The following is a 14,287-nucleotide window of genomic DNA, read 5'->3' on the forward strand; positions in this document are numbered from 1 at the left end:
TTGTCATGTTGGAAAATGGGGCGGCACGGTGGTGTAGTGGTTAGCGCTGTCGCCTCACAGCAAGAAGGTCCGGGTTCGAGCCCCGTGGCTGGCGAGGGCCTTTCTGTGTGGAGTTTGCATGTTCTCCCCGTGTCCGCGTGGGTTTCCTCCGGGTGCTCCGGTTTCCCCCACAGTCCAAAGACATGCAGGTTAGGTTAACTGGTGACTCTAAAATTGACCGTAGGTGTGAATGTGAGTGTGAATGGTTGTCTGTGTCTATGTGTCAGCCCTGTGATGACCTGGCGACTTGTCCAGGGTGTACCCCGCCTTTCGCCCGTAGTCAGCTGGGATAGGCTCCAGCTTGCCTGCGACCCTGTAGAAGGATAAAGCGGCTAGAGATAATGAGATGAGATGAGATGTTGGAAAATGCAAGGTCTTCCCTGAAAGAGACGTCGTCTGGATGGGAGCATATGTTGCTCTAGAACCTGGATATACCTTTCAGCATTGATGGTGTCTTTCCAGATGTGTAAGCTGTCCATGCCACACGCACTAATGCAACCCCATACCATCAGAGATGCAGGCTTCTGAACTGAGCGCTGATAACAACTTGGGTCGTCCTTCTCCTCTTTAGTCCAAATGACACGGCGTCCCTGATTTCCATAAAGAACTTCAAATTTTGATTCGTCTGACCACAGAACAGTTTTCCACTTTGCCACAGTCCATTTTAAATGAGCCTTGGCCCAGAGAAGACGTCTGCGCTTCTGGATCATGTTTAGATACGGCTTCTTCTTTGAACTATAGAGTTTTAGCTGGCAATGGCGGATGGCACGGTGAATTGTGTTCACAGATAATGTTCTCTGGAAATATTCCTGAGCCCATTTTGTGATTTCCAATACAGAAGCATGCCTGTATGTGATGCAGTGCCGTCTAAGGGCCTGAAGATCACGGGCACCCAGTATGGTTTTCCGGCCTTGACCCTTACGCACAGAGATTCTTCCAGATTCTCTGAATCTTTTGATGATATTCTGCACTGTAGATTAGGGTGCATCAGTTGCCCTCACTTTCATAAAATCTGATGCATTTTTGTTTGGGTGTTCCTTTTCACCAATAAAGACATCCTGTAAAGTTTTTTGACCATATTCAAAAGTCTAATGGTGGCACCATGAGGTTCATTTTTTTCCAAAAAAACCCCACTTATTTTATGTTTTCGCGTAAGGTTTGAATCACAATGTTGGACTCCATTTATTGATTTCTTGTGACCCAGAGATCATGTTAAGAACCTTTGCAAGGGATTGAGAAGCGTTAATGTGATTCATAATACATTTGTATTGTTTAAAAGTAGTTGAAAAATGATTCAATGAACAGCTAAAACTCAAACTGTGCTTGATAATATATTTAGAATATGTACAGTGGTGCTTGAAAGTTTGTGAACCCTTTAGAATTTTCTATATTTCTGCATAAATAGGACCTAAAACATCAGATTTTCACACGAGTCCTAAAAGTAGATAAAGAGAACCCAGTTAAACAAATGAGACAAAAATATTATACTTGGTTATTTATTTATTGAGGAAAATGATCCAATATTACATATCTGTGAGTGGCGAAAGTATGTGAACCTCTAGGATTAGCAGTTAATTTGAAGGTGAAATTTGAGTCAGGTGTTTTCAATCAATGGGATGACAATCAGGTGTGAGTGGGCACCCTGTTTTATTTAAAGAACAGGGATCGATCAAAGTCTGATCTTCACAACACATGTTTGTGGAAGTGTGTCATGGCACGAACAAAGGAGATTTCTGAAGACCTCAGAAAAAGCATTGTTGATGCTCATCAGGCTGGAAAAGGTTACAAAACCATCTCTAAAGAGTTTGGACTTCACCAATCCACAGTCAGACAGATTGTGTACAAATGGAGGAAATTCAAGACCATTGTTACCCTCCCCAGGAGTGGTCAACCAACAAAGATCACTCCAAGAGCAAGGCATATAATAGTCAGAAAGGACATAAAGGACCCCAAGGTAACTTCTAAGCAACTGAAGGCCTTGCTCAAATTGGCTAATGTTAATGTTTATGAGTCCACTATCAGGAGAACACTGAACAACAATGGTGTGCATATGGCAGTGTTGCAAGGAGAAAGTCACTGCTCTCCAAAAAGAACGCTGCTGCTCGTCTGCAGTTTGCTAAGCATCATGTGGACAATCCAGGAGGCTATTGGAAAAATGTTTTGTGGACGGATGAGACCAAAATAGAACTTTTTGCTTCAAATGGGAAGCGTTATGTTTGGAGAAAGGAAAACACTGCATTCCAGCATAAGAACCCTATCCCATCTGTGAAACATGGTGGTAGTAGTATCATGGTTTGGGCCTGTTTTGCTGCATCTGGGCCAGGACGGCTTGTCATCATTGATGGAACAATGAATTCTGAATTATACCAGCGAATTCTAAAAGAAAATGTCAGGACATCTGTCCATGAACTGAATCTCAAGAGAAGTTGGGTCATGCAGCAAGACAACGACCCTAAGCACACAAGTCATTCTACCAAAGAATGGTTAAAGAAGAATAAAATTAATGTTTTGGAATGGCCAAGTCAAAGTCCTGACCTTAATTCAATCAAAATGTTGCGGAAGGACCTGAAGCGAGCAGTTCATGTGAGAAAACCCACCAACATCCCAGAGTTGAAGCTGTTCTGTACGGAGGAATGGGCTAAAATTCCTCCAAGCCGGTGTGCAGGACTGATCAACAGTTACCAGAAATGTTTAGTTGCAGTTATTGCTGCACAAGGGGGTCACACCAGATACGGAAAGCCAAGGTTCACATACTTTTGCCACTCACAGATATGTAATATTGGATCATTTTCCTCAATAAATAAATGACCAAGTATAATATTTTTGTCTCATTTGTTTAACTGGGTCCGCTTTATCTACTTTTAAGACTTGTATGAAAATCTGATGATGTTTTAGGTCATATTTATGCAGAAATATAGAAAATTCTAAAGGGTTCACAAACTTTCAAGTACCACTGTACTAAAAATGTGTATCTAAGATATTTGGTATACTCTATAAGGTGCCATAATGCTTCATGAAAAGTGATTGAAATTTTGTCATAAAAGTCATAAAATAGCAGCTTTTTCCATAACTTTGAGCTCCTGGTGCCACCATTAAACTTTTGAATTGTGTCAAAATATTTCACCCAGTGTGTTTTCTTAACAAAAGGAACATAAAAACAAAAATGCATCATGATCGGAGGAACTTTTCATTTTTAGGGGGCAACTGATGCACCCTACTGTAGATGATCTGTTCAAACTCTTTGCAGTTTTGAACTGCACTGTTGAACTCCTTTCTGATATTGCTCCACTATTTGTCGGCGCAGAATTAGGGGGATTGGTGATCCTCTTCCCATCTTTACTTCTGAGAGCCGCTGCCACTCCAAGATGCTCTTTTTATACCCAGTCATGTTAATGACCTATTGCCAATTGACCTAATGAGTTGCAATTTGGTCCTCCAGCTGTTCCTTTTTTGTACCTTTAACTTTTCCAGCCTCTTATTGCCCCGTCCCAACTTTTTTGAGATGCGTTGCTGTCATGAAATTTCAAATGAGCCAATATTTGGCATGAAATTTCAAAATGTCTCACTTTCGACATTTGATATGTTGTCTATGTTCTATTGTGAATACAATATCAGTTTTTGAGATTTGTAAATTATTGCATTCCGTTTTTATTTACAATTTGTACTTTGTCCCAACTTTTTTGGAATCGGGGTTGTAGCTGGTTAGCAGATCTTGTCTAATGTACGTTTGTCAGGTTGCCTCCAGAAGATAAAATTCTGTTAGATGTTTAAAAGTTCTGCAAGAACTTTTAAAAAAATTAGTAGACCAATAATGGACGTATTGATGGGCTTCCAGTTCAGTTTTATAAAATTAACCTGGAATTAGAGCTGACAAGTCTAATTGTGTCAGCTGCCAAAGGGGGTGGTATTGATATTCCTACCTCCACTGATATAAAGAACTTGCTACCCGTTGCTCTTTTGAGCATGGACTATAAAAGTTATTCAGAAAGTCTCGCCAACTGACTGAAATGTAAATTATATACATTATGCTCATGAGCCAGAGCTTCTGTATTCATGAATGGTCAATTATGGGTAATATGTTTCTGATCAGGGTGGCACAGTGGGTGGCATTGCCACCTCACAACTCCACAACCCTTGGTTCAATCCAAGGCTTGGGTTACTGTCTGTTTGATGCTTTCAGTGTTATCACTCTCTAAGCATTCCTGGTGTACCATTCAATTTGTAATCCCACCTCACACCCAATGTTCCATTATGGCACTGACCATTACATTACATTACATTAATGGCATTTAGCAGACGCTCTTATCCAGAGCAACGTACAACATACCCAGAGCAGCCTGGGGAGCATTTGGGGGTTAAGTGCCTTGCTCAAGGGCACTTCAACCATTCTTGCTGGTCCAAGGAATCGAACTGGTGGCCTATCGGTCCCAAAGCTGCTTCTTAACCATTACATCATGGCTTCTTTCCCCCATAGGTTTTACCCCATGACCAGGATAAAGATAAATGAATTATTTTTTCTGATTTAGAGAAGATTTCCAAACAATAATTCATTTCACTACACCAGTAAGAAGCCTTTGATCTTGATAGTAGGTTGAGCAGTTGGGTTAAGGAAGATGCTGTAGGTAGTTTCGGTTCCTCACAGCTAGAAGGTCCAGGATCCGAGCCTAAGCTTGGTTTACTGTATGTAAGGGTTTCTTCCTGGTTGTCCAGTTGTCCTACATCACAAACATGCCGGTAGGTGAACTGGCACGTCACTGCAAAATTGTATGTGGTGTGATTGGCATCCCATCATGCACCCGGTCTTTACAGGATAAGCTTGGAACCAATCCATGACATGAATGAAAATGTATAGCATTATTGAATGGATATATGGTTAACCATTTGGATGAAAAAGAATGGGTTTATTTATTATTTCCTTCTTGCTACCGAGTTAGCAGTGCATGTGTTTTATGTGAGAAATAATGAATTTATATCTTACATTTACAACATTATTGAATGTCAGCATGACCTCATTACAATACAGTTCTACTCATAATGCAGAAACAAATATATCATTTTAATAGTTTCTCTCTCCCTTTTTCTTTCTTTGTCTCTCTCTCTCTGCAGCCATGGACTCAGCCTCTTCTAAGGGCACTGTGTGTCCCGAGTCCGTGAATTCCTGTAATCCGTGTCTGGATGCTGCAAAGGCATGTAACCTGAATGCGGTGTGTAAGCGTCAGCGCTCGGCCTACGTCACCGCATGTAGCCGCTCTGCGCCCATCGCGCTCTCGCCCGAACCGTGCAGCCGTAAACGCTGCCACCGGGCACTGCGCCAGTTCTTTGAGCGTGTGCAGAATGATCTCAGCTACCCACTGCTTTTCTGCTCGTGCAGGGACAAAGCCTGTGCTGAGCGACGACGTCAGACCATCGTACCCACCTGCTCTTTTGAGGAGAAGGCAAAGCCAAACTGCCTTGAACTCCGGAGGATCTGTCGATCAGATGCACTCTGCAGGTATGGACTTGTAGACACGTAAAGCCCAAGGATCATGATAGAAGGGGCTAGGAGTATAAAAAACAAACTAGTATGAAGCAGGTGTAATCTAGACATCTACAAAGCAGTGTTCTCTACTTCTTCAAACCACATTTACAGTTTATAAGCATTTGATATAAGCCAATGTAACAACATGCGTGTTGAAAGTTGTTGTTTTTTTCCCCTCAATGAAATGAAGTACCAAATAGTCTGTTAAACAGTTAATTCTTTAAGCAGTGTAGCTTATCATCCTGTATAGATCTCATAGCATTGCTGTTGGCAGAAATCGATGATTGATATTGTACAAACCCGTTTAATTCTCACAGGCGATTAGCAACACTCAGAATAGCTGTTAAATTGAGTGGAGAATGTTAATTAGCTGCATCCGGTGAGCTAATAAGAAAATCAATCGACTTTGTTTCAACCAAACGATTCGTTTCAGAGTTTGCAGTGATTCTTCAACATCGACTACTAGTAGCTTCCAAATACCAGATATCATTTTAACCTTTTACAGTGTTTAAAAAAAGAAGAAGAATGCCAGTTTGATCAGCCAACAGGAAACCACTACTGTAATTTTTCCCTAGAAACTCGGACCTGCCATCAGGCAGAAAACTAAAGAAGAAGGTCTGATCAGCACACCACACAGGAGGAAACATTCCTGGAGTGTTTAATCTGTTTGATTTGTGCAGATCAGAACAGAGGGCGGCACAGTGGTGTAGTGGTTAGGCCTGTTGCCTCACACCAAGAAGGTCCTGGGTTTGAGCCCTGCAGCCGGCGAGGGCCTTTCTATGTGGAGTTTGCATGTTCTCCCCGTGTCTGCATGGGTTTCCTTCGGGTGCTCCGGTTTCCCCTACAGTCCAAAGACATGCAGGTTAGGCTAATTGGTGGCTCTAAATTGAGCGTAGGTGTGAATGTGAGTGTGAATGGTTGTCTGTGTCTATGTGTCAGCCCTGCGATGACCTGGCGACTTGTCCAGGGTGTACCCCGCCTTTCGCCCGTAGTCAGCTGGGATAGGCTGGCTCCAGCTTGCCTGCGACCCTGTACAGGATAAGCGGTTATGGATAAGGGATGGAGGTTAGAACAGATCAATCACACTCTCACTTCAAGAGTGTCCAAACAAGGTGCTCTCATTCTGCTTCTCTGAGAACACTGAGAAATTTGACTCTGAATTGACCCAACTGGAGGATGTGACCCTTGGGCGGGTTTGTAGGTTGCAGCATGCTTTAAAAAATCATGAGAATTCAACCACCCAAGATATCTTTCCTTTCTAGACTTGGAAAAGGTATTTGACAGGGTACTATGTGAGCAAGTGTGGATGGCACTTAGCCAAGCCAAGTATGGAATCCCTGATAAATTTAAAGCCCTTTATGTCTCCAACAGACCAAGTGTGCGAAATGTAGGTCGAGAGAATTGCGGTTTGATGTGACCACCAGAGTAAGAGAAGGATCCGTAATCTCACCACTTCTTTTCATCGTATTAATGGATCAAGTCATCAAAACCATCCATAAACATGAGGGAGTTACAAACCCTGGTGAGAGGGACAAGTTTGTCTATGCAAATGATGTTGGGCTGTTCAGATCAAATGAAGAAAGCCTTAAGCAGTTTGTAAGATTATGCCACCATGATATTCTGATATTGTACGAATGATATCATGGTAAAGTCTTCGTGATCTCTCGCTGTGTAGTGGTTAGCACTGCCACATCAAAGCAAGCAGATTCTGGGTTCGAACCCTGTGCTAGACTGGTGACCTGTCCAGGATGTACCCTGCCTGTCAACCATAGTCAGTTGGGATTGGGTCTAACTCCCCTATGACCTATAACGGATAAGTGGTATAGAAAATGAATGAATGATTATATACAGAACAAACCCTAGCCCATATTAAATATAGTTGACATATCCCTAACCCTAACCCATTCAATCATCTCATCTCATCTCATTATCTCTAGCCGCTTTATCCTTCTACAGGGTCGCAGGCAAGCTGGAGCCTATCCCAGCTGACTACGAGCGAAAGGCGGGGTACACCCTGGACAAGTCGCCAGGTCATCACAGGGCTGACACATAGACACAGACAACCATTCACACTCACATTCACACCTACGGTCAATTTAGAGTCACCAGTTAACCTAACCTGCATGTCTTTGGACTGTGGGGGAAACCGGAGCACCCGGAGGAAACCCACGCGGACACGGGGAGAACATGCAAACTCCGCACAGAAAGGCCCTCGCCGGCCCCGGGGCTCGAACCCAGGACCTTCTTGCTGTGAGGCAACAGCGCTAACCACTACACCACCGTGCCGCCGCCCCTCAATCATGTTATATCAAAATTATGTCACAGTGTGAGATAAGTTGAGATCATGATGAGAATGTGATGTGATTTGAAAGTGATGTCATAGATTTCACATCACGGTTGAGCTCGCTATGAGGTCACCATGAGATCAAACTCCTGACTGGGCACTGTTTGGAATTAGCAAAAGGTTTGTATTTACATGTTTCTGTATTGCTGATTCTGTAATGTTACCCAGAGAGAGAGAGAGAGAGAGAGAGAGAGAGAGAGAGAGGCGAGACAGTTTGTCCTTATAGTGTGGGATTTATAAGCAAAGGTCACTGGAAAGTTAAACCCCAGTTCTCAGTCTACAGAATCACCTTTAAACTGGAGGACAGCCAATATGTCTCACACACACGCACACACACACAGAGAGAGATACCGTAGAGATAGAGAGAGAGCACAGCGTGCAGAATAAATAATAAATAAATACGTTTGTGGGTAAATTATAAGGATCTGTTAGCACACTCTGTGGATTTACTGTTAATTTTTCAAAAATAATTAAGTCCATTGGAAACCAACTGTAAAGGGCAAATCCAAAACGAGTAGACGGTGGCCATAAACCGGACGAACATACAGCTTGGAGAAACTAACAAGTACTCATGATCTATTAAACAATGCAACAATGCAAGTAAACAGGCGGAATAAAATGTTAAGTAACCAGGGAAGTAGGGAACAAGGAAGCTTGGAACCAATTTCATTAGACAACGAGAAAACTGCATCATCAATAAGTTACAAAATCAGTGAAGTTATCCATCTAGACAATAAAGAGTGAAGTTCAGGGAATAAAATGACACTCGGTAACTCGGCAGTTAGAAAACCAGGGAACAAGGAAACAAAATTCAGTAAACAAGGTTATGACAATTACAAATTATGTAACTGAGTCTAGCAGCGTTGAGTCTTTAGCCTGTTTAAATGGAATCCTGGTGTGTTTTTCCCGTCGTTGCGGTTCTTTAGGCAGGTGAGAACGCAGCAGTCATACTCGAATGCAAACCAAAACAACCGCGAGCACATTCTTATGAACTCCATCATAGCAATGATTTTGGGGGAGATTTTTTTTTTTTGGATGCAAGTATGGAATCAATTTTGTGCCAAAATGTTCATACAATACTTTTGAAATATCAAACAAAAACAACAAATCAAAATACAACAAAAAAAAGAAAAAAAGTCAATTTTTTTAGACTGGCAAACAAATTATTCATGTAATCGTGCAAAATATCAGTCTATTACTCTTCAGAAACCTTTTATTTTTGTTCCGCGTCTTTCTCAGTTTTGTTTGACGTAATTTATTTTGGTTGCGATTCCAGCTTTCTCGTTTGCACTCCCTGGCTTTTTGCTTGCAGTTTTGGCACAAACTTCACGTGTGGGCGGGCTGTCCAGGAACGCATTCCCATTGGGTAACTTGTGTTTGACTGACAGCTACGCTCAGCCATTCCCTACTCGGATTCTGGCGGACTGTTTGACGAGTGACCGATCCATTGACGGTGAACAAGGATGGAGTGGACTTCAGTGGCGACTATGATATTGAATTAATTCAACAAAGTGTAAATTCAATATCATAGTCGCCACTGAAGTCCACTCGATCCTTGTTTACCGTCAATGGATCGGTCACTCGTCAAACAGTCCGCCAGAATCCGAGTAGGGAATGGCTGAGCGTAGCTGTCAGTCAAACACAAGTTACCCAATGGGAATGCATTCCTGGACAGCCCGCCCACATGTGAAGTTTGTGCCAAAACTGCAAGCAAAAAGCCAGGGAGTGCAAACGAGAAAGCTGGAATCGCAACCAAAATAAATTACGTCAAACAAAACTGAGAAAGACGCGGAACAAAAATAAAAGGTTTCTGAAGAGTAATAGACTGATATTTTGCACGATTACACGAATAATTTGTTTGCCAGTCTAAAAAAATTGACTTTTTTTTCTTTTTTTGTATTTTGATTTGTTGTTTTTGTTTGATATTTCAAAAGTATTGTATGAACATTTTGGCACAAAATTGATTCCATATGCAAGCTAAAAAAGAAAAAATAAACACTATGTGATACACAATATTATAAAGAAGTTATATATCATACCGTATGGACACGAGTGTTTTACTGGGAAATACACCACTCGTATTTTTCACACGAGCTCCATCCGGGACACAGAGAACCAAAACTGTGACATAAATCTCTATATGTCAGTCGTGAGTAAATCGATGAATTGTTTTGATAAATTTGGGTACGTTTTGTTTGTGAATGTGTCGACAAAATAAAAAGAAAATCACATGTTGGCTTGAAGATATGAAGTTTATCTACTTGTGTTGAAAAACTCACATTTTTCATACGAAATACATCACGGATCTGAGTGACATATTTAAATAATATCGGCTGGTGTTTTTTCGTGGTATATCAGATATATTCCATTCAGCTCAATATGTTCGATATCATGCTAGCTGAATGGAATATATCTGATATACCTTGAAAAAAGCCAGCTAATCTCATCTCATCTCATTATCTCTAGCTGCTTTATCCTGTTTTACAGGGTCGCAGGCAAGCTGGAGCCTATCCCAGCTCACTACGGGTGAAAGGCGGGGTACACCCTGGACAAGTTGCCAGGTCATCACAGGGCTGACACATAGACACAGACAACCATTCACACCTACGGTCAATTTAGAGTCACCAGTTAACCTAACCTGCATGTCTTTGGACTGTGGGGTAGGGTGACCAGACGTCCCGGTTTTACCGGGACAGTCCCGATTTGGGGTTGTGTGTCCCGAGTCCTGACAAAAGTCTGTCGGGACACGGATATGTCCCGGTTTTCGCCACTCGCGACGTTTGCGACTGAGCAGCGTGGGAATCATTAGCGGAGAAATATCTGCATTTACTATTTTGATGAATTGACAGGAATCGCAAACTTTCCTGGTTACTGCCCCCTGGCCCTATGGCATGGGTGTTTATTTAGCCACATTATTCCAGACAACAGAACGTGTTGCCATGCTACAATAAAATAAACATTAACTGGCGCGAATGTTCTTTGTCTAGCAGCTAGCAGCAGTAATGCCACAGCAATTATGCCGAAAAGAAAATGTACCTTTTCCAAAGATTTACAGGGCACCTTCCCCTTCCTCCGAGAGGTGCAGAACAATGCGCACGAAGCCTACTGCACACACTGTAAGTGTTTTGTTCTTGTACTGAGTTGGGTAGCCTATGTTGCAAATGCTATGCGCTCCTGTGGGGGCTTTCCTCGGGCTGTCGCCCCTCTCCTCCTTTACTGCTGTTTTGTTTGAGTGTGTATTTAGGGAAGCCGCGAGAGGCCCTTCATATAATCTTTTTTTATTCACCTTGTTATCCCGAGATAACGACATAATTGATTCAGGATCTCGAGAAAACAACACAACTAATTCGAGATCTCGAGAAAACAAAACCGTTATTCCGAGATTTCGAGAAAACAAAGCAATTATTTCATGATCTCAGCTGGATCACTGTATCTCCGTTGGTAGAGACGAAGCCGGGCCAGTCTTCTGCGGAGGTGCCGTGGACTAATTTTGAAATTATCCCTTATTAAAAGGCTTAATGCAATCTCTCCCTGTGTCAACCCCTGATCAAAATATTGCCTTATTAGGTGATCGATTATTCCAGACATTCTAATGACCAAAGTTGCGTCTATACAGAATGAGAAATAGCCCCAAAGTCAGCATATCCCAAGTCTCTTGGCGCACCTGAATGAACCATTTCTCAGCTGTTTACTCAAGATCATGAAATAATTGTTTTGTTTTCTCGAGATCTCGGTATAACGGTTTTGTTTTCTCGAGATCTCGAATTAGTTGTGTTGTTTTCTCGAGATCCTGAATTAATTATGCATGGATTAAAGCAAAAAAAAATTATTTGACTGAAAATTTACGGGGGGGGGGGGGGGGGGGGGGGTTATGGGTGGATTTCGATGAAATTCTGAGAATGGTTAACTTAGACCTGATAACTTTATTATCAATTAATTAATGGATTAATATATTCAATTTATTGCACTCTCTTTCCATTGCTTCCGTATATTATTTTTTTGTGGCAAACTACACAAATGCAAGTGCCTGGAATGTTTAGTTTTTTGTACCATGAACTAAATGGCTTTCCGTTTTCACCTATTTCGTACAGCCAAGCCCACCTCCACTTGTTTTTTTTATACCTTTATCGATGGCAGACACATCAGTGCCTTCTTTCATGTAAAGCGCATCCATGCTGCTGAAACCGAAAGCAGAATGACATGCTCCTCTATGCTCGACGTCAATATAGAAAAAAGTTTGGATCTTCGATTAAATTAAAATTGGGGTTTGACCTTACTTTGTGTTGAATACAACTTCAAAAACAATTCAAGATTTTATTAAGAGAAATATTGTGGCCAACACGAGTGTGAAGTTACCTAAAAGATCGCGTGAAGTTGGCTGCTATCTACTTTGCGTTCGTTCTCATTTTCCTCCATCATTTCATAGGCCAGAAACAGATGTTTTGACGTAATTTAACTTAGTAGGCTATGATTATTATTTAACCGTAGTCTTCTAGACATTTTGACTGTTTGGGGCATTGAACGCTGGTGTATGATTTTCAGGGAATAAAGTTTAGCGCATGTCGGAACATCATTGCGCTCGCAGCCTCCAACTCCTCAAACATCCTTTAAATTGTGATATAACGTAGGCTATAAGGCACGGTTCTAACATACCTTACACATTGGCCTAACGAAAATAATAATTGTTGGGGCGTCTGCTGATTTGTTAGCTATAAATTTAGGTCTAATTACTTCTGACAGTCTGCAAGCATTGCACCGTCGGGTCTTCAAGTCTGGCTGAAGCAGAGGAGCGGGCTTTCCGGGGTTTATTTTTTCGTTTTTTTTTTTTTTTAACATGCTCTATTTCTATATGTCCAAGTTTGAACTAAGTCATTTTGGCAAGATTTAATTTAATACAAAACAGAAATGGTCAGACACAAGCACGCCAAGCACATGGGAATGTATTTTGCCAATTTTGACAGCGCATGTTTTTTTAATGCCGCACCGTAGACAGCGAACGTTTAAACATGATCAAACATAGGAAATGAACGACACAAAGCATGGCTCAAAAACAAAAAAGTTAAATAAACCCTGCTGATAGTTCATGGTGTTGCAACACATCAGTGTTATAACCCAATCTCTACCCAACCACCCGTCATTTTAATTCTCCTCGGATCAGCACCGACCTCACATTTGGCCTTGGGAGAGTTCAGTTGACGGAAATCCGTCACACAATGGAAAACTTTAATCCATGATTATGTCGTTATCTCGGGATAACAAGGTGAATAAAAAAAAAAAAGGATTATATGAAGGGCCTCTCTCAGGTTCCGTAGTATATATTCTCAAATCACTTGTCTCTTTTTTGTTTCTGTTTAACATACCATTCTGACAGTTTGGCCATATTGCTGTGTTGAACAGCTTGTTGCACCTTCCATTAAAGGATATAGGACATGGATTTTTTTCTGGGTATAATTATGTATAAAGGACATAAGAAATGCCATCTAAATCACTGCAGGGCGTCAAAAATGTGAAAATCATCACATTATTCAACTTTTTTATACATCAGCGTAAAACAATGATTCATTAATTAGCTAGGTGGTCACGTGACCCGTGACATCACAAAAACTTTCCAAGGAGCCAGCGCTTGGGAATCTAATGTAAACAGGTTACCGAAATGGACACCATCGACAGTGACATTCCCGATGTTTCACAGAGATGTGAAGTTAGACCCTATCAATTCGAACCGATAGCTGGAAATTCACATGAACATGGATCTTGTCTTTACTCTGACGGGTCAGATGATTCTGAGAGTGAGCGTTCATTCAATCCCCATGAAACTGAAAGCGGTCGGCTCGATAACACTTCCTGGTAAGTTAAAAACAATTCTGCTCAAAGGCTAATGATCTGTTGAAAGAAGTATTATTTTTGTATCATACATTGAAAGTTCATCATAGATCTAGCTAAAGTCCGTTGCAAGCTAGTTTTTTTTTGCTGATATTTTTCGAGATTGATTGAGATACAATGCTTCCAGAGTCCGAGATGAAAACATTCAAAATGGCGAAACGCCATCACACAGCCAACAACACTACGCCATTTGTAATAAGAATTAAACAATAGTAGAAATAAAATATAAAATAATAAAATGAAATAAAAGTTAAAAAAAAACCCCTCTTCTACAACTTCATTACAACTCTTCGATTCGGTACGTAAACAAAGAAGGACAGATATAAGAGTAAATGAGTCAGAATTATGATAATCAATAATTGATTCACCCAAAATTATAATACTAATCCTTACCTCGGCTTTCAGTCGCTTAGCGAATGCACCTCGTGGTGGCCGTAGCACTTCGGGTTTCACTCCGCCGTCTTGTTCCTGAATTGGGACGTTGGGAACGGCTCCATCTTTAA

The 14,287-nt window shown here is 41.3% G+C and overlaps 1 protein-coding gene across 1 annotated transcript in view; it reads left to right on the forward strand.

Moving 5' to 3' along the window:
* Positions 1–14,287, forward strand: part of gfra2b (GDNF family receptor alpha 2b) — a 231,356-nt gene that overhangs the window by 143,824 nt on the left and 73,245 nt on the right. The window contains exon 4 of the mRNA XM_060908882.1: positions 5,146–5,530. Within this exon, the coding sequence (XP_060764865.1) occupies positions 5,146–5,530 (385 nt within the window). The remainder of the gene's footprint in view (positions 1–5,145; positions 5,531–14,287) is intronic.

This window comes from Neoarius graeffei, chromosome 25 (genome assembly GCF_027579695.1).
Source record: "Neoarius graeffei isolate fNeoGra1 chromosome 25, fNeoGra1.pri, whole genome shotgun sequence".
Classification (NCBI taxonomy): domain Eukaryota; kingdom Metazoa; phylum Chordata; class Actinopteri; order Siluriformes; family Ariidae; genus Neoarius; species Neoarius graeffei.